This window comes from Lonchura striata, chromosome 2 (assembly GCF_050655825.1).
Source record: "Lonchura striata isolate lonStrDom1 chromosome 2, ASM5065582v1, whole genome shotgun sequence".
NCBI classification, from domain to species: Eukaryota; Metazoa; Chordata; class Aves; order Passeriformes; family Estrildidae; genus Lonchura; species Lonchura striata.
Genome location: NC_140704.1, coordinates 537,065 through 564,895, shown reverse-complemented (window position 1 = coordinate 564,895; position 27,831 = coordinate 537,065). Strand labels below are relative to the sequence as shown.

Here is a 27,831-nt window from a genome sequence, read left to right as displayed (position 1 = left end):
CCTGGGCTTCGGGGGTCCCACATGCTGGGGACAGGGGTCCTGCGGCTCCGGGGGTCCCGCGTGCCGGGCTCCGGGGGTCCCGGGGCTCCCACACTCCGGGGTCAGGGCTCCCGCGTCCTGGGCTCCGGGGGTCCCGCTTTCCGGGGTCGGGGGTCCCGTGGCTCCGGGGGTCCCGCCGCGCCCCGGCGCTCCCATTAGCTGCCGGGGTCGGAGCAGTGTCTCTGGAGCGGGGGGGTCCCCGGGGGGGTCCCCGCGGGCGGGGGCAGCGCCCCGGGCAGGGAGCGGCGCCGCGGCGGGGGCGGCTCCAGCAGCAGCACCACGTCCGGGGGGTCCGGGGGGCGCGGCACCACCTGCGGAACGGGGGCTCGGTGTGGGGGGCTCCGGGGTTCCGGGCATCCCCCGCAGCCGGCACCCCAGGGTGACCCCGTGCACTGAGGGGCGGGAGGGCAGTGCCCCCATCCCGGGGGATCGGGGTGACCCCAACCCATGATGGACAGTGCGACAAAGGGATGCCCCCCAAACCAGGCACAGCCCCATCCCGGGGTGACCCCAACCCATGATGGACAGTGCGACAAAGGGATGCCCCCCACACCAGGCACACCCCCATCCCGGGGTGACCCCAGCCCACGATGGACAGCAAGCACGATGGATGCCCCCCAAACCAGGCACAGCCCTGCCCCGGGGGGCTCTGGGTGACCCCAGCCCACGATGGACAGCGAGACGAAGGGATGCCCCCCAAACCAGGCACAGCCCCATTCCGGGGGGCTCTGGGTGACCCCAGCCCACGATGGACAGCAAGCACGATGGATGCCCCCCCAGACCAGGCACAGCCCCATCCCGGGGGGCTCTGGGTGACCCCAGCCCACGATGGACAGCGAGACGAAGGGATGCCCCCCCAGACCAGGCACAGCCCCATCCCGGGGGGTGCGGGGTGACCCCAGCCCACGATGGACAGCGAGACGAAGGGATGCCCCCCCAGACCAGGCACACCCGCATCCCGGGGGGCTCGGGGTGACCCCAGCGCACGAGTCCGGCCGAGGAACACCCCAAACGCCCGTGTGGCCCGGGCCCCTCACCTGGGCGAGCGGGCGCATGGGGGTCCCGGGCAGGGCGGGGGGCAGCGGCCCCGGCGGGGGCCGGTGCGGGGAGGTCACGGCGCTGTAGGCGGGCGGCACCGGGCCCTGGCGCTGCAGCAGGTGCACGATGGAGGAGATGTCCGCGCTCAGCCGCGACTCCAGCCTGCCACAGCCGCGCGGGATCAGCCCTGGGACCCCCAGCCCGCGCCCCGGCACCCCCATCCCTGCCCCACCCAGCTCCCAGGTGGCTCGGGGGGCTCCGCTTGGGCTGGGGGTCTCCCTTCTTTTCCTGCTCAGGGTTCTGCAGCCCCCTTTGGAAACGGGGGGCTCCCATGGGGTCCCACTGGCCTAAGCCCCCCTCGGGTCCCGCCTGAGCCCCCCAGATTTACCTGTTGAGCTGTTTTTGGAGCAGATCCAAGCGGGATTCCAGGTCGGAGCGCTGGCGGCGGGTCAGGGTCGGAGGGGGATTTGGGGGGGGCCCGTGGGAACAACGGGGGAGCTCCTGGTACTGGCGGCCCCGGGTGTCACCCCAAAAACTGAAGATGTTGGAGACCCCCGAGAAGGCGCCTGGAAAAAGAGGGGAGTGAATGGGTTTTGGGGGGTTGTGAAATGAGGGGGGAGATTTGGGGGATCCAGGGGACTGGGGGAGGGGTGGGGGGGGGCTGGGACTTTTGGGGGGCTGGGACTTTTGGGGGGCTCCGCAGCCTTAAACAGGGAGGGGAAGATTGGGACCCTCCCTGCCCAACAGAGACCCCTATCCCCACCTGAGGGGGTGCAGGGGCAGTTGAGGGGGAGGGCTGAGAATGGGGGGTTCAGGGTTTGGGGAGAGCTCTGGAACGCCGAGTGAGGAGAGCAGGAGTGGGGAACCCCCAGCCCAGCCCAAGTTTCACCTGGAGGGCTCCAGGGGTGCAGGGGCAGTGGGAGAGGGGGGTCGGGGGCTGGGGAGCCAGGGTGCGCTGCAGTTTTTGGGGAGGCTGCAGGACCCTGAGCGGGGAGGGAAGGAAGGGGGGACTCCCCATGCCCAGCTAGGGGGGCACAGGGGGCAGTGGCGGGCACTGGACGGGGGCTGGCGGCTGGGGCGGGGCTGGGGACAGCAGTGCCAGCTTTTGGGGCGTCCTCTGAGCCCCGAGTGAGGAGGGAGGAAGGGGCCGCCCCCCCACTCGAGCCCCCCACCCACCTGAGAGGGGGTTGCACATGTCGCTGCCCTCTCGCTCCTCGGGCTCGGGGGGAGCCGGGGCGGCGCTGCGGAACGGGGACAGCGCCGTGGCCCCCGGCGGGGGCGCGGGGGGCTCCTCCTCGTCGCTGGAGCCGCAGCTGGACGGGCTGGGGGGGTCCCACTCGGCCGGGCCTCGGGGGGCTCCGGGGGCTTGGCCCCCCCCGCCGTCGCCCCGCAGCGCCCGGGACTCCTCGGGGCTGGGGGCTTCTGCAGGGGACACGGCGGGGTCAGGGCCGGGCCACCGGGAGCGGGGTCACCCCGGGGGTCCCGGCCCCCCGAGCCCCACCTTTCTCGGGGCGCCGGCGGAAGGACAGCTTGCGGCGCCGCAGCCGGGAGAAGCCTCCGTCCAGCTCGTCGCTGCCCGGGGAGCCAGGGATCATGTTGGTCTGCGGGCACACGGGGGGCACGGTCGGGGGCTGCCGGACCCCTCCCGCTCCTTCAGGACCCCCCCAGAGCTCCCAGCCCCTCACAGCTCGCTCAGCGCCCCCTCCCTTGCTCAGGACCCCCCAACCTGCCCAGGACCCCCCAGCCTTCCTCGGGGCTCTCCTGCCTTGCCCGGAGTCCCTCAAGACTGCTGGAAACCCCTCAGCAGCCTGCTCCAAACGGCCCCGGCTTCCCCACGCCTCCCACTTTGCTCAGGACCCTCCAAAGTGCCCAGGACCCCCCTCAGCTCGCCCTGAACCCCCTTATTTGCCCAGGAGCACCAATTTTCCAGGGCTCCCCGGGTCACTTGGACCTCCCGGCTCGCTCAGGACCTCCCATTTTGGAAGCCCACCCTCCCCCGGGCCCCCCCTCACGTCGCGCAGGTTGAAGGTGATCTCGAGGGTGCCCCAGAAGCGGTCGGAGAACTCGGGGTACATGTCCAGCACCTCGAGCAGGTCCTCTCGCAGGATCTTGTGCAGGTCGCAGTAGGTGAGCGCCCGGACGTCCGCCCGCGACTTCCCGGGCCGGGCGTGCAGGTGCAGCGGCTCCCCGAAGGTGTCGTTCTTACCTGCGGGGTGCGGGGGTCACGGCGCTGCGGGGCTCCGCGGGGCCCGGCGGCGCCCAGAGGTGCCCTCCCGGCCCGGGGGGGCCGGGGGGACACCCGGGAGGGAGGGAGGGAGGGAGGGGTCACCTCAGGGCTGGGACAGGGCTGAGGGGAACCCCGGGGCACTCAGGGCGACCCCAAAGCCGGGGGAGCCCCGGGGTACTCAGGGTGACCCCAAAGCTGAGGGGAACCCCGGGGCACTCAGGGTGACCCCAAAGCCGGGGGAGCCCCCGGGCACTCAGGGTGACCCCAAAGCCGGGGGAGCCCCGGGGCACTCAGGGTGACCCCAAAGCCGTGGGAGCCTTGGGGTATTCAGGGTGACCCCAAAGCTGGGGGAGCCCCGGGGCACTCAGGGTGACCCCAAAGCTGGGGGAACCCCGGGGTACTCAGGGTGACCCCAAAGCTGGGGGAGCCCCGGGGTATTCAAGGTGACCCCAAAGCTGGGGGAACCCCGGGGTACTCAGGGTGACACCAAAGCCAGGGGAGCCCCGGGGCACTCAGGGTGACCCCAAAGCCGGGGGAACCCCGGGGTACTCAGGGTGACCCCAAAGCCGTGGGAGCCGCGGGATACTCAGAGTGACCCCAAAGCTGGGGGAACCCCGGGGTACTCAGGGTGACCCCAAAGCTGGGGGAGCCCCGGGGCACTCAGGGTGACCCCAAAGCTGGGGGGCTCCGGGAGGTGCAGGAGTCACTCGGCGTGCCCGGGAGCCACAGTGTCGCCAGGGGGACACTCAGGCTGTGCACAGGACCGGGGGGCCCCGGGGGTCAGTTTGGGCTTTCCCCCAGCACCGGGGGTCCCGGGACGGGGGGATCCCTCGGGAGGCAGGTGGGGTGCCACCGGAGGAGCACCGGGGGTCTCTGGGAGATGGGGTGTCACCCTGGGGGCACCGGGACCGGGTGGCAGCACCGGAGCCCCGGGGGCAGCGGCCGCCCCGTGGGGCACCGCGGGACCCCCGGGCCGCCCCCGGGGCTCACCCAGGATGGCGACCACGACGTCGCCGCGCAGGATCTCGATGGAGCCGCGGGAGATGAAGTAGAGCGCGGTCAGCACGTCCCCGGCGTGCACCAGCGTGTCCCCGGGGGGCGCGTGGGTGGTCTTGAACTTCATGGCCAGCGCCCGCAGGCAGCCCTTGGTGGCCCCCCGGAACGGGGCGCAGTTCTGCAGCAGGCTGCGGTTCAGGTGCAGGCAGATGTCGGCCTGCAGGCACTCGGGGAACCCCTTCAGCACCTGGGGGGGACCGGGGGTCACAGCGGGGCACAGCGCTTTGGGGGGCCCCGGGCTGTGGCAGCTTTAGGGGTCCTGCAGGGTCTCGCTGCGCTCACGTCGATGCCGCTGGGGCAGGGCTGGGCGTGCTGGAAGCGCTCCCTGGGGAGGGGGGCTGAGGGCCAGGGGGGTTCGGGGGCCCCCTGGAGGTCTGGGGTGCTTTGGGGTTCCTCGGGGTCTCATCACGTTCATGTCAGTGCCGTTGGTATAGGACCAGGCGTGCTGGGAGAGGCACAGAGGGTCAGGCGGGGTTTAGGGGTTCCATGGAAGTTTGGGGTGGTTTTGGGTTGGTTTTGGGGTGCTTTGGGGTTCCTCGGGGTCTCATTACATTCATGTCAGTGCCATTGGTGTAGGACCAGGCGTGCTGGAAGAGGGGCTGAGAGCCAGGCAGGGTTTAGGGGTTCCATGGAGGTTTGGGGTGGTTTTGGGGTGGTTTTGGGGTGGTTTGGGGTTCTTTGGTTCATGTCGATGCCGTTGGTGTAGGACCAGGCGTGCTGGGAGAGGGGCTGAGGGCCAGGCAGGGTTTAGGGGTTCCATGGAGGTTTGGGGTGCTTTGGGGTGGTTTTGGGTCGGTTTTGGGTCGGTTTTGGGGTGCTTTGGGGTTCCTCGGGGTCTCATTACATTCATGTCAGTGCCATTGGTGTAGGACCAGGCATGCTGGGAGAGGGGCTGAGGGCTGCATGGGGTTTAGGGGTTCCATGGAGGTTTGGGGTGGTTTTGGGGTGGTTTTGGGGTGGTTTGGGGTTCCTTGGTTCATGTTGATGACGTTGGTGTAGGACCAGGCATGCTGGAAGAGGGGCTGAGGGCTGCATGGGGTTTAGGGGTTCCATGGAGGTTTGGGGTGCTTTTGGGTCGGTTTTGGGGTGCTTTGGGGTCCCTCGGGCCTCACCGCGTTCATGTCGATGCCGTTGGTGTAGGACCAGGCGTGCTGGAAGTACTCCTCGAGGCGCTGGCGCAGCGGGTTGGGGATCTGGTGGAAGCGGATGAACTCGCGCACCCGCAGCATCTGCGTGTGGTAGCGCGCCGTGCCCGAGTACAGCCGCTGGATGATGGCCGACACGTTCCCGAAGATGCTGGCGTACATCAGCGCTGGGGGCAGCGGGGTCAGGCCGGCTCTGCGCCCCCGAGCCCCCCAAACCTCCGCTGCCACCCCCGGCCGGGGGGCAGGGTCCCCGTGTCCCCGGGCACGAGCACCGCGTGGGGCCGAGGTGCTCCCGAAGGTGCTGCCGTACATCGGTGCCGGGGGACGCGTCGGGGGGCTCTGCACCCCCAAACCCCCACAAAGCTCCCCAAAACCCCCACTGCTGCCAGGGCTGCCGTGTGGGGTACCCATCATCGTGGAGGGTCCCCATTTCATGGGGTCTCCACTGTCACTGGGGGTCCCCATCCTCACAGGGGGTGTCCATCACCACAGAGTGCCCTTTGCCACGGGGGTGCAATCCTCATGGGAGTGCCTCCATCATCAGGAGTGTCCCCATCCTCACAGGAGTGTCACCACCATCATGGGAGTGTCCCCATCCTCACGGGAGTGTTCCTATCCTCATGGGAGTGTCCCCATCCTCACGAGAGTGCCCCCATCCTCATGGGAGTGCCTCCGTCATCAGGAGTGTCCCCATCCTCACGGGAGTGTCCCCACCATCATGGGAGTGTCCCCATCCTCACGGGAGTGTCCCCATCCTCACGGGAGTGTCCCCACCATCATGGGAGTGCCCCCATCCTCACGGGAGTGCCCACTGTCACAGTGGTCCCCATCCCCGCACTGTTCCCACTGTCACTGGACCCAATCGTTGTGAGGGTCCCCGTTGTCATGGAGGTCCCCATTGTCGAGGAGGGGTGTCATTGTCACCGTGGTGCCAAGAGTGCTCAAGGGAGTTCTCAGACACCTAAGCCCACCTGATCCCCAGCACTGCCAAGGCCACCACTGTCCCATGTCCCCAAGTGCCACATCCACAGGGATTTTAAATCCCTGCAGGGATGGGGACTCCAACCCTGCCCCGGACAGCCATGCCAGAGCTGGAGAGCCTTTTCCAGGAGGAACATTCCCAAAATCTGCCCTGGCCCAGCCTGAGGCCGTTCCCTCTCCTCCTGTCCCTGTTCCCCTGGCTGTCCCCTCCTGGCAGGAGCTGTGCAGAGCCACAGGGTCCCCCCTGATCCCCTTTTCTCCAGGCTGAGCCTTCCCAGCTCCCCCAGCCCCTTCCCAGCTCCATTCCCTGGACACTCCAGCCCCTCCAGGGCTCCCCTGCTCGGAGGGGCTCAGAGCTGCCCCCAGGATTCCAGGGGGTCCCTCAGCAGGGCCAGCACAGGGGACAATCCCTGCCCTGGGCCGTGCCCACACTGGGGCTGGCACCACCAGGGGCCGTCGGCCTCTTGCCCACCCGGGCACCCCTGGGCTCAGGTCCAGCCCCTGTGCCTGGCCTGGGGGTTTCGTGGGGCTGGGGTGACCCAGGGGCTGGGGTGACCCAGGGGCTGGTGTGACCCACACTGTCCCCAGCTCGTGGATCCCTGCAGAGCCTCCTGTCCCCCACAGAGCCACAGCCCAGCCAGCCGTGCCACCCGAGCTGGGCTGCGAGGACCCCGATCCCCAGAGCAGCGGGGAAGGTGCCAACTGGGGCTGGCCCCGAAACGGAGCCTGGGGTGCCCCTGCAGCCCCCCGGGTGTGGTACACACACAGGCGTGCACACACACAGGGCTGAGGATACACACACACAGGTGTGCACACACACACACAGGTGTGCACACAGGGGTGAGGATACTCACACACCCTGGTGTGCAGACACAGCTCACCCAGCTCCTCACCGCCCTGCTGCCCCTCTGCTCAGGGCACTCACACACGCGGCTGCACACACAGATGCTCACACACACACCCGGTGTGTAGGCACAGCTCACACACACACACACCCGGAGTCAGGCACAGCTCACACACACACCCGGTGTGTAGGCACAGCTCACACACACACACACACACCCGGAGTCAGGCACAACTCACACACACCCGGTGTGTAGGCACAGCTCACACACACACACACCCAGAGTCAGGCACAGCTCACACACCCGGTGTGGTCACACCTCACCCAGCTCCTCACCGCCCCGCTGCCCCCTGCCCGGGCACTCACAGCCGATCAGCATGACGCAGATGGAGAAGATCTTCTCGGAGTTGGTGTTGGGGGACACGTTGCCGAAGCCGACGCTGGTGAGGCTGCTGAAGGTGAAGTAGAGCGCGGTGACGTACTTGTCCTTGATGGAGGGCCCGAAGCTGCCGTTGAGGGGCTTGCCGATCTGCTGTCCCAGCGCGTGCAGCCAGCCCGTGCGCTGCCCCTCCACGTTGCCGATGGCGTACCAGATGCAGGCCAGCCAGTGGGCGATGAGGGCGAAGGTGCACATGAGCAGGAAGAGCACGGCCGCTCCGTACTCTGAGTAGCGGTCCAGCTTCCGCGCCACGCGCACCAGGCGCAGCAGCCGCGCCGTCTTCAGCAGCCCGATCAGCGTCGTGGTCTGCGGAGCGGCAGGGAAAGGGTTACCGGGCTGGGGAGGCCCCGGGGACCCCCAGAAGGGCGAGGGGCGTTCCGCGCTCTCTCCCCACACCAGCAGCCCCAGCAGCGTCCTTATCTGGGGGACGGGAAAAAGGTGGGGGGGGCAACAGTGAAGAGACGCCCTCGGAACCCAAAAGGGTGGGGGGTCCCTGCCCCAAGCCAGCGCTGCCATTCTGGGGGTCTCCTCCTGCCCCAGTGCCCCCCGGGGTGAAGGTGTGTGGGCAGGGAGGAAAGGGAGGTCGCCAGGACAGCAGAGCCAGAGAGGTCCCACAGATCCCTGGAGGGGCAGAGGGTGCCAAGAGCCCCTGCCCCTCTCCCCGCATCAGCCCCTGCTGTCCCACCCTGAGCAAAGGTGGTCCGGGAAGGAGCTTCAGGGGGGTCACCAGGGGCCCTGGTGGTGTCCTGGCCTGGTGGTGCATGCGGGACCCCCAGGCACTCCCCACGGCAGGACCCAGCACCCAGGAACAGCACCCACCCCCCAACACCCAGCCCAGCACTGGGGGCACAAGTGGGACCCCCAGACACGGCCCCAGCACAGAACACGCAGCTGGGACCCCCAGACACGGCCCCAGCACAGAACACACATGTGGGACCCCCAGACACGCCCCCAGTGCAGAACATACAGGTGGGACCCCCAGACACGGCCCCAGCACAGAACACACATGTGGGACCCCCAGACACGCCCCCAGCGCAGAACATACAGGTGGGACCCCCAGACACGCCCCCAGTGCAGAACACACAGGTGGGACCCCCAGACACGGCCCCAGCACAGAACACACATGTGGGACCCCCAGACACGCCCCCAGTGCAGAACACACAGGTGGGACCCCCAGACACGGCCCCAGCACAGAACACACATGTGGGACCCCCAGACACGCCCCCAGTGCAGAACACACAGGTGGGACCCCCAGACACGGCCCCAGCACAGAACACACATGTGGGACCCCCAGACACGCCCCCAGTGCAGAACACACAGGTGGGACCCCCAGACACGGCCCCAGCACAGAACACACAGGTGGGACCCCCAGACACGGCCCCAGCGCAGAACACACAGGTGGGACCCCCAGACACGGCCCCAGTGCAGAACACACAGGTGGGACCCCCAGACATGCCCCCAGTGCGGAACACACAGGTGGGACCCCCAGCGCAGAACACACAGGTGGGACCCCCAGACATGGCCCCAGCACAGAACACACATGTGGGACCCCCAGACATGGCCCCAGCACAGAACACACATGTGGGACCCCCAGACACGCCCCCAGCACAGAACACACATGTGGGACCCCCAGACACGGCCCCAGCACAGAACACACATGTGGGACCTCCAGCACGGAACAGCACAGGTGGGACCCCCAGACACCCCCAGCGCGGAACACACAGGTGGGACCCCCAGACACGCCCCCAGCACAGAACACACAGGTGGGACCCCCAGACACCCCCAGCACAGAACACACAGGTGGGACCCCCAGACACCCCCAGCGTGGAGCAGCGCTGCCCAGCAGTGCAGCCGTGCCCCGCAGCCCGCGTCCCCGCGTCACCTCCTCGGAGCCGGAGCCGAAGATGAGCAGGTCGAAGGGGATGGCGGCCACCATGTCGATGAGGAACCAGCCCTTGAAGTAGTGGATGGCGATCTTGGCGGGGTGGCTCACCACCTCCTCGTTGGAGTTGACGTAGGTGGTGCGGAAGTTGATGAGGATGTCGATGATGAACATGATGTCCACGATGAGGTCCACCACGTTGAGGGGGCTGCAGGAGTAGCCGCACTGGTGCCGCTGCGCCTCCTCGGAGTCGCTGAGCAGGAAGGCGGCCGAGTAGGGCGTGAAGATGGCCGTGTAGATGACCAGCAGCAGGATGAGCCAGTCCCACACGGCCTTGAAGGGGCTGTAGTGCAGGATGGTCCAGCGGTGGATGCGCGGCGCCTGCAGCTTGTACTCGGGGAGCACGTCGGCGCCCAGGGACAGCACCTGGGCCGGGGCACACACGGGCTCAGTCCCGACCCCAGCACTGCCGCCCCGACTTTTGAACATTTCCTAAAGCCTGCTGACTTTACACTCGTAACAAACCTTCTCACGCTCTTTCTGTAAATAACTTATTGTTTTTACATTCCTTCATAGAGGTAGAGAAATTTCATAGACTGGTAGTTTGTCCAGTGTTCATTAGAGAAATAACACTTGCACCCTCATCCACTGTCGCCTTTAGAAAACTATAAATACCAGAGTCAGAAAATAAACTTCCTTTTGCTGCCTTTACAACAGCAGCAGTTCGTGTGGTACTTTCTCGTGTCCTGTAGTGACACAACAGCCCCAGCACCGAGCCCCTCCAACCCCGAGCAGTGTGGGGCCTGGGGCCGTGGGTCAGCGGCCTTGGCCACGCTGGGTCAGGGCTGGACCCGGCGGTTCTGAGGGTCCCTTACAGCTTCAGCAGCTCTGGGACTCTCTGGGGTGCGGTGGGACCCCAAAAAGGGCAAGGAAGGGCATGGGGGGGCTGCAGGGGGGCGGTGCTGCTGCAGGGTGCAGACCCCAGCCTGGGGAGGGGTGGGGACCTGGCCAGGGGCTCTGGGTCCACACTGCACCTCATGGTTCTAGACATCCATCCAAAAACCGACGGCTCTGAGACCCTGGGGGTGCACAGGGGCCCAGCGCAGGCGATGAGGGGGTGCAGGGACCCCACCACGTGTGACCAGGGCTGCGGGGCACGGGGGGAAAGGCCCCCGCACACCACAGAGCTGCCCCCCAGCCCCTTCCTGCCCCACAAACACCACCAGGGCAGCCCCCACCCCGAACAGCCACAGACACGGTGCTGCCCTGCGCCCCCCGCCGTGCCAACCCCCACCAGGGGCACACAGACCCCTCCCCACGTGCCAGTCCCCGTGCAGAACACCTGCACGTCCTGGGGGCACAACCCCAGGGGTCTCCGTGGGGTCTCGGTCAATCTTGGGGGTGCCTGGGGGTGGTCTACAGGGTCCATCACCACGCACAGCCCCACGGCAAGGGTGAGAGGGAACAGGAGGTGGCCCGCGGCCCCCCCAAACTGTGTCCACAGGGGTCACCCCTCCCTTCTGGCCCCCCGCCCCATCGGCCCCCAGCCCCGAGGCACCCCTGGGGGCCGGGCTGCCCCCACCACGCAGAGCCAGAGCTTTCTGTCAGCCCCCAAACCCTCCCGAGCGAGTGCCGAGAGCACGGCCCGAGGCTCCCACGGCCACCGCCAGGTCTCGGGTGGGCTCGGAGCCCCCCTTGCCGGTCCCGGGGGGCGCGGAAGGGGCGGTACCGGTACCTTCTCCTCCTGTCCGTGCCCGGTGCCATCGCGGCGGAGCCCCAGGCAGGCGCTGCAGAGGGGGACCCCGGGCATGGGGCAGGGCCCGGGGGGCGGCCCGGGCCGGGGGGGCGCCGGGGAGGCGCCCGGGAGCTCCTGCAGCAGCTGCAGGAGCGCGGGCAGCATCCTCGGGGCGGCAGCGGGGCTCAGCCCCCGCCGGCCCGGGGGTGCCAGGGACACCCCCAGCCCGGCCCCGTGCCCATTGTGTGCCCGGGACCCCCGGCTGCGGCGGGGAGCCCCGGCGGCAACGGGGAGCTCGGCGGCAGCGGAGACCGGCGGAGGCAGCGGGGAGCCCCGGCGCGGTGCGCGCCAGCCGCGCTCCGCCGGAGCCGACGGGAATTATTGGGGCGGAAATGTTTCCCAGGCTGCTCCGCTGCCGCGGCCAGGGCAGCCCCCCCGGCCCCCGGCACCGGCACACACCGGGGAACCGGCACTGCCGCGGCGCTGGGTGCCCACAGCGACACGGCACGGGTGGGACGTGTCACCCCCCCGCTGCCCCGGGCACCCCCAGGGCACCCCCAGGGCACCCACACCTGGCCAGGTGTGGGGGGACAGCGCTGCCCAAGCACTGAGCAGCGGCTCAGGGCCCACACTGCGACAGGGACACGCCGGGGCCGTCCCCACCCGGGCGGTGCCCACGGGTGCGGGTCCCCAAAACGTGCCACGGCCCCCGCGACACAGCCGCGGGAACCGGCACGGGGCGATGGGACACGCGGTGCGGGAACACACGGCGACACCGCTGAGACACCGGGGGATGGCAGCGGGACACGGTGACACGGGCACGCAGTGCCAGGGACACGCGGCGACACACAGTGGCAGAGGCACACAGCCCCGGGGGCACGGAGCCACGGCACCGGGACACAGGGTGACAGCGGCGGGACACACGGTGACAGCGCCGGGACACACGGTGACACGCGATGACAGCGCCGGGACACACGGCAGCTCCTGCGTCACAGCCGCCACCCCCACGCGGGGGATTCCCGGCGCCACCCGAGTCCCCACGCACCGTGTGACGGAGGGACGAGGCCACACCGGCCCGCGTGCCGGGGGTCCCCGTCCCCAGCCCCTTCCCGGGGGGCTGCACCCCCACACCCCCCGTGGCCCCGGCGCGTTCCCTGGGGGTGGGACGGGGGTCCCGGGGGCAGCGGGGGAGGGGTCGGGGGGCGGCCCCAGCCACCCGCCGCTCCCGCCGCTAAATTTATCGCGCTGCCACGGCAAAGTGGGACAAATCCCGGCCCGCGGCGCGGGGGGCGGGGGACCCGAGGAAGGCCCCGGGGGCAGGGGGGACCCCCGGCTACGGGCCCCCCAAACCGTGTGGCCCCCGTGGGCTGGGGGTGGCCCGCACCCCACCTGAACTCGCCCCCATCCCGTGACCCCTAAGTGGGGACCCCCATCTGCAGGAACCTGCGCAGGGATGGAAGGCACGGGAGAGTGACCGGGACGCCCACTTGGTCACAGCCCCCCAGAATACACCCCCACGCATCAGCCCCACGGATACATCTGTCAGGTCCCCCCAAAACTGACCCCCACCCCCCAGCAGCTGGTCAGCCGCCCCAGTGCAGCCCATGCCGGTTCCCGGGGTCCCAGCGAGGGGCGAGGGACTGTCCTGGCACCCCGTCCCTGTGCCAGCCCCCCGCACGCACGGGGGGACACGCAGAGCCCCCCTGAGCCCCAGCCCCCCGAGTGGCGGGGCAGCCCCCGGCCCAGCGTGTCCCCCCGCCATGGGGACAGTCCCCAGACCCCCCGTGCCTGCAGGGCTCGGGGGTGCCGCGAAGAGGGGCTGGGGACCCCCCTCCCCCCCGCACGGGTGGGACCCCCACCCCTGTCGCGTTTGCCAGGACGGGGCCGAGATGCGGCGACATCCCGACCCCGGGCCCGGTGCCGCCCCCCGCCGCGACACCCGTCAGTCACGGCGGCACAGATGGCGGCGGCGCCGGTGACACGTTCGGCAGCACGCGGCGACACGTCCCGCCCTGCTGCCGCGTCCCCGACACCTGCGGCGACACCGCCCCCCGGGACACCGGAGCGCACCTGCGCGACCCAGACACCCGCGCCCACGGCGCACCCCAAATACCGGGCCGGGACGGGGGAGGGGGTCCGACAGCCCCCCGGGACCCGACTGACCCCCGGGACCCGACTGACCCCCGGGACCCCGACAGCCCCCCGGGACCCGACAGACCCCCGGGACCCGACTGACCCCCGGGACCCGACTGACCCCCGGGACCCGACTGACCCCCGGGACCCCGACAGCCCCCCGGGACCCGACAGGCCCCCGGGACCCCGACTGACCCCCGGGACCCGACTGACCCCCGGGACCCGACTGACCCCCGGGACCCCGACAGCCCCCCGGGACCCGACTGACCCCCGGGACCCGACAGCCCCCCGGGACCCCGACAGCCCCCCGGGACCCGACAGACCCCCGGGACCCGACTGACCCCCGGGACCCGACTGACCCCCGGGACCCCGACAGGCCCCCGGGACCCGACTGACCCCCGGGACCCGACTGACCCCCGGGACCCGACTGACCCCCGGGACCCCGACAGGCCCCCGGGACCCGACTGACCCCCGGGACCCGACTGACCCCCGGGACCCGACTGACCCCCGGGACCCCGACAGGCCCCCGGGACCCGACTGACCCCCGGGACCCGACTGACCCCCGGGACCCCGACAGGCCCCCGGGACCCGACTGACCCCCGGGACCCGACAGCCCCCCGGGACCCCGACAGCCCCCCTGCGCCCGGACACGGCCCCCAGGCACTGACACGGCCTCCGCCACTGCCCGGCCCTCGGGCCGCTCAGCACGGATGCAGTGGCGCCCCAGCACCCGGCAGAGACCCCCAAATCCTGCCCCAGCAGGGACCCCACGGGCACAGAGCCCCAAATCCTGCCCCAGCAGGGACCCCACGGGCACAGAGCCCCAAATCCTGCCCCAGCAGGGACCTGAGAGCCACACAGCACCAAATCCTGCCCCAGCAGGGACCCCACGGGCACAGACCCCCAAATCCTGCCCCAGCAGGGACCCCACGGGCACACAGCCCCAAATCCTGCCCCAGCAGGGACCAGCACCCACAGGCACCCAAGACCAGCACTGGCAGGTACCCCACACCTTCCTGGGTACCTGATACCTGCCTGGGTACCCCACATGGGCCCTAACCAGGCCCTGGCACCCACCCAATGCCCCACCAGGGTCTAAGACCCCCCAGAGCTCACAAACCTGAACACTGATGTACTGACACCCACCTTGTCACTGACCCTGAGGCGCTGGGAGCCCCGGGGACACCTCCAGCCAGACGGACACTGACCCCCCATGACATCCCTGTCACCTTGCAGCTGTCACCCGCTCTGGTCACCAGCAGGGCAGCACCAGCTATCAGCCAGGGGACCCCAGACCACCGCGGGGACACCCCGACACAGGAGACACCCCACTAGTACGGACATCCCGGTGCTGGGGTCCCCCCACGTTCCCCTCCCGGCACTGCAGCCCCCCAGGGTGGCATCGGGGGTACTCACGGCGCTGAGCTGCGGCGTCGCAGCACCCTCGGGACCCCCCGACATGGGCGCAGGGGACCAGGGCCGCCCGGGCGGGCGGCGACAGTGACACCCGCTGCCTGTGGCACCCGTGGCAGGGTGGGGGACAAGCCCCGTGACAGGGTGACGTCCCTGTGGGACGGGGTGACGTCCCTGGGGGCGGTGCGCCCGCCCCAGCTCCGACCCCTACCCGGTGACGCTGGCACTGACCCGCAGCCACCCCAAAGGCACGGGCCACCGGCAAGGGAACGGCTCCAAGAACCAGCTGGGACACACTGGGGACCGGCTGGGACACACTGGGGACAGGCTGGGACACACTGGGGACCGGCTGGGACAAAGCAGAGGCCACGAGCAGTTACCCCAAGCCACCATGGCACAGCTGGACACAGCACCGGGCCCGGCCACGGCACCAGGTGGGCAGTGGGGACCCACGAGGGGGTTACACCCCCCAACCCCCGGGAGGCACTGGGGGGCCTCAGATCTCGCTGGACCCCAGAGTCGCCCAGCACAACCAGCAGTGCCCCCCATTCAAGCGCGGCGGACCCCCGGTACCCCACACCCGCTGAGGGCGGGATGAGCCACAGGAGCCGCTCCCCTGGCCGGGGACACTCCGGGCCCCCCAGCCCCCCGCAGCCCCTCAGAGCCGCCCGCTGCCACCCCCGGTGCCATCCCCGCTCCGTGTCCCCCATCCAGGCGGGGGGACACCCCCGGCACCCCGCACCCACGCGGGGCAGGATAAATTGCGGGTCCCCGTGTCCGCTGGGGAAACCCCCCCTCCCGAAAATGCCGGGACCACCAAACCCATCCAAACACTCCGGCCACGATCGCCGGTGCCCGCCCCCCTCCCCCCCATCCCGGCACGGGGACACCCCCGGGCCCCCGTGCTGCGGGACCCCGTTTCTGCCGCGGGGGGACCCTCCGAGCCCCCCGGGGCCCCTCAGAGCCGCCTGCAGCGCCCACCGCGGTCCCCAGCGCTCCATGCCCTGCATCCCGCACGGGGACAGCCCCGCGCACGGTGAAGACAATGGGACAATGGGACCCCGATCCCGCAGCGGGGGGACCCTCCGCAGCGCCCCCAGAGCCGCCCCCAACGACCCCCGGTGCCCGCCCGCTCCGGGGGGGGACACGCCCGCGGGACCCCGAGCCCGCGTGCGGCGGTGCCAAGCGTGGGTCCCGTTTCCCCTCCCGGTAAGGACCCCCGCGACCCCCGGCGCCCCCCGGCCGTACCTCCTGTGCCACCAGGCTGGACACCCGCACGGCCCGGCGGACCCGCTCCCGCCGCTCCCCGTCGGGGCGGTCGCCGCGGTCGCCGCTGTCGCGCCGCGCCGGGGCCATGGCCGCGCTCGGGGGTCCCCGCGCCCCCCCGGCCCTGCGCGGCAGATGGAGCGGGGCGGGACCCCCCGAGCCCTCCCCGCCGCTCGCCCCCGCCGGGCCCCCCCGGCTCCAGCCGTCGCCACTCCCCGGAGGAGGGACCGGGAGCGCCCGGGAACGGCCCCGCGGGGACACCGGTGGGGCACGGGGGTCCGCGGAGCCCGTGCCTTCCCCGCCTGCCCCACTGGCACTCCCTCCCCGCTGCCAGCGGGCACCGCCGGGCCCCGCGCGGGATCCCCGAAGTGTGACTCGCACAGCCCCGTGACGCCGGGATGGGGACGGGAATGGGGACGGCGGTGGCGGCGACAAGGACAGCGATGGTGGGGACACGGACGGTGACGGGGACGCGGACAGTGACGGTGGCGCTGAGCTGGCCCTGGCAGCCCCGGCTGATTCACGGCTCCCGGTGTCCCCGTGTCCCTGGCCGCTGCCCAGCCCTGGCAGTGCCCCACGGCTGTGCCCCCCGGCCCCCCGGGCACCCCCAGCCCCAGTGAGAGGGGTCTGTGGGGCAGCGCCCTCGCCCACCCGGGCGGTGCCGGCGGGGCCGGGGTCGGCAGGACTCGTCCCGCAGTGGGGGTCCCTGGTGTCCCCAAGAGCCAGCGACGCCTCGGTGGCACCTCCTGGCTGGTGGCACCGCGGGGTCCCCACACGCCCTGAGTGGGTCTGGGGTCCCCCAGCCCCATCCTGCCGCACCCTGGGATCCCTGCAGAACAGACCAGGAGTTCCCGGGGGTCCCATGAGCCGTGGGGACGTCACGGCCACCCCAGCCACGCCGGGCCCGTCGCTGTCACCCAGCGCGCGGTGACCTTGACGGGCGCTTGGCTGCGGCCCCGCGGGTGAATCACGGTGCCGCTGCAGGGACACCCTGTCCCCCAGCGCCACCGACCCGTGCCCGAGCGGGGACAGCCCCCCGGCCCAGTTCCCGCACCGCCTGTGCCGTGTCCCCGGTTCCGCACAGCCGGGGCACCCCGAGAATCCCTCGCCGTGCGGGGGGCAGAGCCCGGCCCGGTGACCGCAGCCGTGTTCCCGTGTCCCGTCATGGTCCCCATGTGCCCCCATGGCCCCCGTGTCCCCTCACGGTCCCCGTGTGCCCTCACGGTCCCCGTGGCAATGGCGGGGGAAGTGACAGCGCAGCGTCACCCTGGCGGCACAATTAATCACGGCCGAGGCGATCAAGGGGTTCCGTGAGGAGCGGGGGTTCGGGGTGCGGAGTGACGGGGGTGCCACCCCACAGAGGGTCCCTCCAGCCCGCAAAAGGTCCCTCCACCCCACAGAAGGGTCCCTCCACCCCACAGAGGGTCCCTCCAGCCCGCAGAGGGTCTCTCCAGCCCGCAGAGGGGCCCTCCAGCCCACAGAGGTTCCCTCCACCCCACAGAGGGTCCCTCCAGCCCGCAGAGGGTCCCTCCAGCCCACAGAGGTTCCCTCCACCCCACAGAGGTTCCCTCCACCCCGCAGAGGGTCCCTCCAGCCCGCAGAGGGTCCCTCCAGCCCGCAGAGGGTCCGTCCACCCCGCAGAGGGTCCCTCCATCCCGCAGAGGGTCCCTCCACCCCACAGAAGGGTCCCTCCACCCCGCAGAGGGTCCCTCCACCCCACAGAAGGTCTCCCCGCCCCACCGAGGGCCCCGCGGCTGCTCCGGCCGCCCGGAGCCCGAGCGGGGCGCGGAGCCGAGGGTGGGAGCGGGGGTCCCACGGGGCCCCGCACGTGTGCGGGCGGCTGCGGGGCCGGGGGGAGCCGAGGCGGCCGGGCAGATGCGCCGGGGCCGCTCCGTCCCCCGCCAGCTGCCCGGGACCCCGGGGACAGCCCCGGCCGGGACCCGCGGGAGGCCTGGGGACACGCGGGGAGGGACAGACAGACAGCGGCGGGGAGGGACAGACAGACAGCGGCGGGGAGGGACAGACAGCGGTGCCCCCGCCCGCACGGCCGCCGGGGCTGCCCGGAGCCGCGACCCCCCCGGATCATTAGCGGGGGAAATCAGGGTGTAATTAAGCGGCGCCTCCTGCTCCCGCGGCAGATGGCGGTTACACAACGGGCCGCGGATTAGCGGCGCCCGCCAGCGCCTGGCACCCGGCAGGCACGGCACCGGGGCGAGGGGCACCGGGGAGAGGGGCACCGGGGAGAGGGGCACCGCGGCACCGGGGCGAGGGGCACCGCAGCACTGGCAGTGTCTGCTCCCTGCATCTCACTTGGAGCCCTCCAGGACTGTCCTGGACCCAACTGCCTCCAGCCATGGCACCCACTGCCCCCAGCCATGGCACCCACTGCCCCCAGCCATGGCACCCACCGCCCCAAAACACCACGGTCACAACCCCCAGGCAGCCCCGCACCCCTCACTGAGCCACCTTGGCGCTGCCCGGTCACTTTGGCACCACCTGGACGCTTCTGGCATCGCCCGGACACTTTGGCACCACTCGGCCACCTCCAGCACTGCCTGGACATCTTGTCACTGCTCGGACACTTTGTCACTGCTTGGCCACCTTGGCACAGCCTGGCCACATCATCACTGAACTTGTCCCAACACCTCAGTACATCCCAGCCACCTCTGCGCCACGTGCCACCTCTGGCACCTCCTGGGCACCTGGCGTCACCTGGCCACCTCCAGCAGCACCTGGCCACTAGGGCATTCCCCGGTACCTTTGTCACCACTTGGCCACCTCTGGCACCCCCTGTCACCTCCAGCATCACCCAGTCAGCTCCCACCCAAATCTGGGGGCCTCCACAGCCCTCAGGGCTCACCCATGCCACCTGTCCCCGCGTCCAGGTCTCACCTGTGTCACCTGTGTCACCTGTGTGACCTGTGTCACCTGTCCCCCCATCCAGGTCTCACCTGTGTGACCTGTGTCACCTGTCCCCCTGTCCGGGTCTCACCTGTGTGACCAGTGTCACCTGTGTCACCTGTCCCCGCATCCAGGTCTCACTTGCATGACCTGTGTCACCTGTGCCACCTGTCCCCCCTGTCCAGGTCTCACCTGTGTGACCAGTGTCACCTGTGTCACCTGTCCCCACGTCTAGGTCTCACTTGCATGACCTGTGTCACCTGTGCCACCTGTCCCCCCTGTCCAGGTCTCACCTGTGTGACCAGTGTCACCTGTGTAATCTGTCACCCAATCCAAATCTCACCTGTGTGACCAGTGTCACCTGTCCCCCCGTCCCCCCGCCGGGTCTCACCTGTGTGACCAGTGTCACCTGGGTCTCACCCGTGTGACCTGTGTGACCAGTGTCACCTGTCCCCCCGTCCCCCCGCCGGGTCTCACCTGTGTGACCTTCTCGGTGACGTTGTGGGTGCGGTCGCGCAGTTTGGTGGGGGCAATGATGGGCCGGGGGGCCGGGGCGGGAGCCAGGAGCCCCCCCGGCTGCAGGTCCATGAAGTTGAGGGTGATCTGGGGGATGCGGCCGATGGCCCGGAACCGCGCCAGGTCCGAGTCCGAGGTGGAGTTGAGCAGCGCGCTGCGCACGGCGGCCGCCGCGCCTGCGGGGGACACGGCGTCACCGCCGCGGGGGGACCGCCACCGCGGGGCACGGCCCGGGCCCCGGGGCAGGGCCACGGCTCCCCACGGCGCCCCACGGCTCCCGGGGCAGGGCCACGGCTCCCCACGGCGCCCCATGGCTCCCGGGACAGGGCCACGGCTCCCCATGGCTCCCGGGACAGGGCCACGGCTCCCGGGGCAGGCCCACGGCTCCCCACGGCTCCCCACGGTGCCCCATGGCTCCCGGGGCAGGCCCACGGCTCCCCACGGCTTCCCACGGCTCCCCACGGCTCCTGGGGCAGGGCCACGGCTCCCCACGGCTCCCCACGGCTCCCCACGGCTCCCCACGGCTCCTGGGGCAGGCCCACGGCTCCCCACGGTGCCCCACGGCTCCCGGGGCAGGCCCACGGCTCCCCACGGCGCCCCATGGCTCCCGGGGCAGGGCCACGGCTCCCCATGGCTCCCCACGGCTCCCCACGGCTCCCCACGGCTCCTGGAGCAGGCCCACGGCTCCCCACGGCTCCCGGGGCAGGGGTCCCACGGCTCCCGGGGTCCCACAGCTCCCAGGTGGGGCCCATGGCAGGTGAAGGGAATGAGGAGCCCCAGGGCGGGGCAGCCCCCCAGGCGTGTGTCCCCGCCCCGGGACCTGCAGAGCTGCTCTCAGTTACCTCTAATGCCATTACACTAATTGTCCCTTATCTTAATACGCTTAATGAGCTCTGGGGCCGGCGGGGCGGCTCCCCAGGCGATTCCCGGGTGACTCCCCCGTGGCTCAGGGGGCTGCAGGATGGGCTGGGAGGGTCCCGGTGGTGATGGGGGTGACGGGGGGTGACGGGGGTGTCCCCAGCCCCTGGGGCAGCGGAATGGGCTCAGCGGGTCTGTGCCTGTGGCCGCCCCACGTCCCCAGCCCCGACCCCAGCCCCGACCCCAGCCGTCGCGGTGCCCGCGCGGCCGTACCGGAGCCGGTGCCGGTGCCGGTGCCGGTGCCGGAGCCGCGGCGCAGGCCGGCGCTGGCGTGGCGGCTGCGGCAGCGCCTGTCCCCGTCGCCCTTCATGGCCTCGATGTCATCGACGGACGACGCCCGGCGCAGGCTGCGGAGGCTCTCCCGGGACCGGCGCTCCCGGGAGCGGCTCCGGGCCAGGCCGCGGCTGCCGAAGGCCAGCGCCAGGCGCTCGGCCCGCGGGGACGAGGGCGGCTCGGGGTCCCCCATCAGCGCCGCCTCGTCCTCGGGCCGCTCCGCAGCGCCGGGCTCCAGCGGGGACGAGGCGTCCTCAGGGCCCGAGTCGCCGGCAGGCAGCGCCGGCTCGGCGGCCAGCGGGTCCGCGACCCCCGGCTCCACGACCACCACGTCGGGCGGCTCCGGGGGCTCGGGGGGCAGCGACTGGCGGCTGCCCGTGAGCGCCAGCAGCCTCAGCCGCAGGGACCGGCTGCGTCCTGCGGGAGGGACGGGCCGGGTCAGGCCGGGCGGGGGGTCAGGGCCGGGACCCGGCTCCAGATCCGCGCCCCGGCGCCGCTTCAGCCGCACGGAGCAGCGGCACCCTGGAGCCAGCGCTGGGGCCGGGGCAGGGCCGGATCCCCCTCCCCACGGTGCTGTCCCCATGTGCCCCACGGCAACACCTGGCACAGGGGCCAGCGGGACACCGGCTGCCACCAGCCCGGTGGCACCGACCCCGTTCCCCCTGCAGGAACCCAGGAGGAGGCTGTGGCCCGGTGTCCCTGTCCCCCCGAACCTGGGGGTGGCCCGGTGTCCCTATCCCTCTGTACCTGGGGGTGGCCCGGTGTCCCTGTCCCCCCGAACCTGGGGGTGGCCCGGTGTCCCTGTCCCCCCGAACCTGGGGGTGACCCGGTGTCCCTATCCCTCTGTACCTGGGGGTGACCCGGTGTCCCTGTCCCCCCGAACCTGGGGGTGGCCCGGTGTCCCTATCCCTCTGTACCTGGGGGTGACCCGGTGTCCCTGTCCCCCCGAACCTGGGGGTGGCCCGGTGTCCCTGTCCCCCCGTTCCTGGGGTGACCCGGTGTCCCTGTGTCCCCAAACCTGGGGGTGACCCGGTGTCCCTGTGCCCCCGAACCTGGGGGTGACCCGGTGTCCCTGTGTCCCCAAACCTGGGGGTGGCCCGGTGTCCCTGTCCCCCCGTTTCTGGGGGTGACCCGGTGTCCCTGTCCCCCCGTTCCTGGGGGTGGCCCGGTGTCCCTGTCCCCCCGTACCTGCCGGGCCCCAGGGGGCCGGGGTGACCCAGTGGTTGGTGCTGGGGGCCGGGGCCTCCCCGGGCTCAGGCTCCCTCACGGCCTCGAAGTTGAGGATGAACATGATGACGGTGCCATCCTCGTTCTTCACTGGCACCACGTCCACCAGGCACGGGAAGGAGCTGCCTGCGGGGAGAGAGGGTCAGTGACACGGGGGGTGGCGTCCCCAGCCGGGAGTCATCCCTGCCCGGCCCCAAACATCCCGGGACACAGTGCCCCGTCCCTGCTGGGCACCCCCTCCTGGGGAGCACCCCCTGCTTTCCCCCATTCCTGCTGAACCCCCCTCCGGGGATCACCCCTAATGCCCCAAAACACTGACTCCACTGCGGCTGCACCGCAGCGGGAAACTGAGGCACGTTAGGGCGGGGGTGTCCCCTTTCCTCCCCCAAATGTCGTGGCACGTCTGTGCGTGGGCAGCGGCGCCGGGGGGGCACGGGGGGCTCCGGGGGTGCCGGGCAGGGTTAAGCCGCTCAGAACTCGTTAACAGCTGTGGCGTTAATCCGGTGCCACAGCTGGGGGGGCAATGGGGGGCTCAGGGCAGCCCGGGGCAACCTCTGGGGGATGGGGGGGGGCATCCTGCTCCCCCCGGCACCCCTCACCCCACGGGGACCCTGGGGGGACACGGCTGGGCGGTGCCAGGGGGACACGCGGGTGACGCCAAGCGCCGAGTCCCCGCTGCGGCGTCCCCCCGGCTGGCGCCGGGCCCGGCAGCCTGGCACGGCCGTGCCAGCTGGCACTGTCCCTGCTCCCGTGCCCGCGGCGGGGGGATTCCCTGACGCACGCGGGGCCGCGGGCCGGGGGCCAGCGCAGGGGGGCACAGGGCGGCCCTGGGTGACCGTGGGGTCCCCGCCGAGCCACCGCCGCGAGGGATTGGTGCCACAGCCCCACGGCCGCCGCTGGCTCCATCCGCCCCGCGGGAATCAATCCCGAGCCCCCGAGGCAGAGCTGGGGTCCAGCTGCCCGAGGGGGCCGGTCCCGGGGCGGGGGCGAGGGGGGACCGCAGCGGCAGAGGAGCACCCCGCGCTGCAACGGGACCGAGCCCCTTGCCCCCCTCACCCTCAGGGCACCTCTCACCGCCAGAGCCGTGCCCCAAATGCCCCCGCACCCCCACACTGCACCCCGATATCCCGGGACCGCCGGGGGCACCAGGACCCCCAAAGCGGGGGGACCCCCCTGGCCCCTCCATCCCTGCACCCCCCTACCGCACCCACTGCCCTGGGACCTGCACCCCCGCACCGAGGAGCCGCCTGCACCCCCAGGCTTGCAGCCAGGCGGGGGACGCCCCTCTGGCACAGGGGGGACCCCCACACCCCGAGGTGTCACAGTGAGGCCCCGACCCGGCCCTGGGCCGCTCCCACCCTGCCCCAACACCGGGGGCCACGTGCAGGGGGACCCCAAAGGCCACACGGGGTTGTCTGTGCCCCCTCCGTGCCCCCCATCCAGCCTGGGGTCCCTGAGGCGTCCCTGTGGGGACACAGGAGCCCCACGGGCGCCGTGACCTCCCCGCGTCCCCGGCACCATAAACAACACGTGGCAAAGACAAATGGCTGCAGCAGCGGCGGCTCCGCGGCGGCTCCGCAGCGGCTCCAGCGCGGCTGCGGGCACCGGGACACGGCACCGGGCACCGGGACACGCGAGGGGCTCGCGGTGGGGGGCTGCAGGGGGGCAGCGGGCACCACAACACGATGCCGAGGACACGCGTGGGATGGCAGCGAGGTCCCTGCCCCACGGCGCCTGGGGGTCCCAGGGCAGCGAGTGGAGCCCCCCGGCAGCCTCACACGGTGGCTGGCAGCACGGCGGTACGGGGAGGAGACCCCCGGGCTGGCATCGCTGCAGCCCCCAGCCCAGGGGCCCAGGATAGCCCAGACCCAGGGGGAACTCACTGCCAAGGGTCCCACCCCCGTCCCGAGGGACAGCCGGTCCCCAGGGACAGCCCCGGACCCATGGACTGTCCCTGTCCCCACGGACTGTCCCTGTCCCCATGGACTGTCCCTGTCCCCACGGACTGCCCCAGTCCCCATGGACTGTCCCTGTCCCCACGGACTGTCCCTGTCCCCACGGACTGCCCCAGTCCCCATGGACTGTCCCTGTCCCCACGGACTGTCCCTGTCCCCATGGATGGCCCCTGTCCCCACGGACGGCCCTGGTCCCGGTGGGGGCTCCCAGAGCACCCCCAAAGCCCTCAGCACACATCCCCATGGGCCTCACGGGCCCCACAGAAGCTCCCAAGGGCTGGGACCCCCCATCACTGCTGGGAACCCCCTCTCCCACCTCTCCCTGGCTGCACGCGAGGGCTGGTAAGGGGTGAGACCCCCACGCTGCTCGGGGGGTACAGCTGGGGGTGCCGAGTCTCTGGGGAGCCAAGGAAGGCCCCAGGCAGGAGCCCCATTTCCCACACCCCTGTGGCACAGCGGTGCCAGCCGGCAGGCCGATCAGTGCCACCCTAAGGAGGGCTCAACACTGGCTCCAGGGAGACACCCACGTCCCCCTGTGCCCCACGGCCCCGGCACTGCACAGCCCGAGAGGTGCTGGGCGTGCCAGGCACAGCCAGCATGGCAGGACGGGGGTGCCAGGCCAGGCACTCCTCCCAGGGCTCCCGGGGCCACGGCAGCTCTGCACGGTGCCGTGGCCACACCGGCAGCTGGCACCAGCTTTGTTTACTCCAGCACCGGAACCGGGGCCGTGTGCCAGAGCTGGGACAGCTGTGGTGACAGCCGGGACACCTGGCACTGGCACGGGGCCACGGTGAGGGGAAGCAGCAGCACGACCAATGCGGGGAGCCAGGCTGGCCTGGGCCCTGCGGGGCACAGCTCCCAGTGCCTGGCACAGGGACCCCCGGCATGCCACCTGCCCGGTTATGCCACACAGCCCTACAGGGATGGTGACACACTCCTCCCCTGGCCTTGCTCCAGGTGACACAGCCCCTGCATCCCCCCATGCGGGGGATCACTGCACCCCACAACCCCGGGCCCACAGCACGTGGCTCCCTGGGGCCCACCTGGAGGACTGGCAGGGCGCTGGTGCCCGTCTGGAGCCACCAGGGCCAGGCTCGCACCCTGCTGGGAGCCATCCCGGTACCAGAGAGCTGCGAAGCCCCGGGGGTGTCAGTGTCCCCTGTGTTCCCACCTGTGCCAACAGTTCCTGCCACCCAGCTCTGTCCCCGTGCCTGCTGTCCCCAGCCCGGGTACCCAGGGGGGTCAGCACCATCCTTGGGCAGAGATCTGCACCTTGTGCTCCCACACCTGCCGTGCTCCCTGTCCCCACTGTCCCTGCTATCCCCGCTGTCCACCCTGTCCCCCCTGTCCCTGCTGTCCCTGCTATCCCCCCGCTATCCCCCCTGTCCCCCCCGTCCCCCCGTCCCCGCCGGCTCCGTACCATCCTTGCGGTAGAAGCAGATCTCCACCTTGCGCTCCTCGGCGCCCAGCAGCGCCTGGGCGATCTGGGCGGCGGCGCGGCGCTGGGTGCGGGGCCCGTGCAGGAAGTCGCAGGTGCTGGGCTGCTGCATCACCTCGGCCCGCGAGTACCCGCAGAGCCGGCAGAACCCCTCGTTGCAGTAGATCACGGCGCAGTTCTCCACACGCGCGTTCCCGATGATGAACTTGCGGCCTGCGGGAGAGGGGTGGGCGGCTCAGGCCGGAGCAGCCCCCGCGGGGTCCTCTCCACCCCGGCTCGCTCCCCAGGGTCCCCCGAAGCTGGTGGCATCACCGCCGTGAGGACCCCAGAACTGTTGGGATCCGTCCATCACAGGGACCCCAAAACCACGGGGACCCAGGGGCCGCACAGCAGAAGGAACTCTGGGATCCCTCTTCATCACGGGGACCCCCACAAGTGCAGAGACTCCTTAGGGACACCACTGCCATGGCACCCTGGGACCGCCGCCGCCCCACCCCGAGGGCAGCGGCCAGAGCCCCGAGCACAGCCTGTCCCCGGCAGGGTGGCACCCCCAGCCCGACCCACGGGCAGCGATTCCCCCACACCACTGCCCTGACTGCAGTCAGGGGGTGCTCCTGGCCTGACCCCAGAGAGGCACTGGGAGCCCCCAGATTTTCAGTGTCCCAGAGCCCTGCTCTGCCAGGGCCCCCTGCACCAGCTGCTGGGCAGTGCCGGGGGGCACAGGCCAGGGGGACCCCCAGTCCCACAGCAGCCTGAGCTGGTGCTGGGGGCTCCACACCTCGGGGACGGTGGGGACGCCCCAGTTCTGGCAGCCCAGAGCTAGGGGCTGCTGGAGGACAGGGTGGGCAGGAATCCCCCGCCAGCCTGGTCTGTCCCCGTCACCCCAAGCCCACCTCGAGCTGGGGACTCCCAGACGCCGGGGTGAGCAGGGTCCCTCCCTGCCGGGCTTGTCCCCGTCACCTCAGACGCACCCAGGGCCACAGTCCCCTCGCTGCCCTCCCCGCCGGTGCTCCCGGTGCCTCCCAGGCCCCTCCCCGGCCGCTCCCCCCGCGCAGCTCCCCCTCGGGGCCCCCAGGTCCCGCCCGGTCCCCCCGGTCCCCCCACTCACTCTGCCCCTCGAACTTGCGGATGATGGTGTCCAGGAAGGTGTTCTGGGGGGCGACGTGCCCCCGCCGCACCGGCATCGTGCCGGGCCCATGGGCAGCGCCGGCGGGGCGGGGGGGCCGGGGCGGGGGGGCCCCGCGCCGCGGGGGGTCCCGCTGCCCTTGAGCCAAGGACGGCGCCGCCGGGGGGGCCCCGGGGACCGGGGGGGCCCTCCCGGCCCGGGGCCGGACCCCGCCCGCCCCGGTGCGGCGCTGCGGGGCCGGGGGGGTCCGGGGCGGGGAGGCGGAGGGGGGCGGCGGGGCCGAGCCCCCCCGCGCTACCCGCCCGGTGCGCGCCGCGCCATCGGCCTTATTTAGTCACGGAGCGGCCGGGGGGGACCGGGACCCGCCCCGCGCGCGGCGCCGCTCGGAACGGGTCGGAACGGTTCGGCTCCGTTCGGAGCGGCCGGGCTGAGCCGGGCTCGGCTGCGCTCGGCCGGTTCGGTTCGGCGGGGTTCGACCCGCTTCGGTTCGGTTCGGCTCGGTTTCGGTTCGGCCGGGTCGGCTCGGCCCGGCCCGGTTCGGCTGAGCTCGGGCGGGCTCGGCTGGGCTCGGCGCGGTTCGGCGGGGCTGGGTTCGGCTGCGCTCGGCTGCACTGGGTTCGGCCGGGCTCGGCTCCGTTGGGCCGGGCTCGGGCGGGCGCGGCCCGGCGCGGGCGGGCTGGGCTCGGGCGGGCTGGGCTGGGCTGGGCTCGGCTCGGCTCGGCTGGGCTCGGTTGGGTCGGCGCGCTCGGCCCGGCCCGGCCCGGCCCCGCGGGCGCGGCGGGCGCTGCGTGTTGACAGCGGGGCCGGGGCGGGGCCAGCGCGGGCGCAGCCAATGGCCGCGGGGGGCCCGGGACCCCCGCCCCGCCCCGCCCGGGGGCGCCCGGCGGGCCCCGGCCCCGCCCCGGCCCCGCCCACCCGCGCGGAGCCACGCCCCCCGCCCCGGAACCCCGCGACGCCCCGCACCGGCCCCGCACCCCGGGGACACCGGGCCCAGCCCCGCCTGTCAGCGGGGCCACACGAACACCCGGGCAGGTGGGACAGGGGACACGGGGACACGGGGACACCGGGACACGGGGACACGGGGACACGGGGACAAAGGGACACGGGGACACCGGGACATGGGGACACGGGGACACGGGGACACCGGGACACGGGGACACGGGGACAAAGGGACACGGGGACACCGGGACACGGGGACACGGGGACACCTGGATGCGGGAACACAGGAACATGGGGACATTGGGACACGGGGACACGGGGACACCGGGACACGGGGACA

At 71.9% G+C, this 27,831-nt stretch overlaps 1 protein-coding gene across 2 annotated transcripts; it reads right to left on the bottom strand.

Annotated features, from left to right (window-relative positions):
* Positions 1-59: 59 nt before the first annotated feature.
* Positions 60-27,324, bottom strand: KCNH2 (potassium voltage-gated channel subfamily H member 2). 2 transcript variants are annotated; one of them, XM_085572865.1, is made up of 16 exons: positions 26,535-27,324; positions 25,409-25,639; positions 21,995-22,159; positions 20,747-21,223; positions 19,577-19,791; positions 9,652-10,077; positions 7,921-8,075; positions 7,697-7,782; positions 5,473-5,672; positions 4,295-4,547; positions 3,090-3,283; positions 2,579-2,678; positions 2,254-2,499; positions 1,466-1,643; positions 1,077-1,239; positions 60-350 (listed from the first exon to the last, which is right to left on the bottom strand). In XM_085572865.1, exons 1-16 carry the CDS (start codon positions 26,608-26,610, stop codon positions 195-197), a joined length of 3,321 nt encoding a protein of 1,106 aa, XP_085428991.1. In that variant the 5' UTR covers positions 26,611-27,324; the 3' UTR covers positions 60-194. The 2 variants fall into 2 exon arrangements, with proteins under 2 accessions (XP_085428991.1, XP_085428990.1); XM_085572864.1 differs by having other exon boundaries at positions 7,697-8,075; positions 26,535-27,322.
* Positions 27,325-27,831: the final 507 nt, after the last annotated feature.

Coding starts and splice junctions, on each gene's coding strand:
- KCNH2 (XM_085572864.1), bottom strand. CDS start 26,610: ATGCCGGTGCGGCGGGGGCACGTCGCCCCCCAGAACACCTTCCTGGAC. Junction 2,500..2,578: donor CCGCCGGCGCCCCGAGAAAG/GTGGGGCTCGGG, acceptor TGTCCCCTGCAG/AAGCCCCCAGCCCCGAGGAG. Junction 351..1,076: donor CCATGCGCCCGCTCGCCCAG/GTGAGGGGCCCG, acceptor CCCGTTCCGCAG/GTGGTGCCGCGCCCCCCGGA.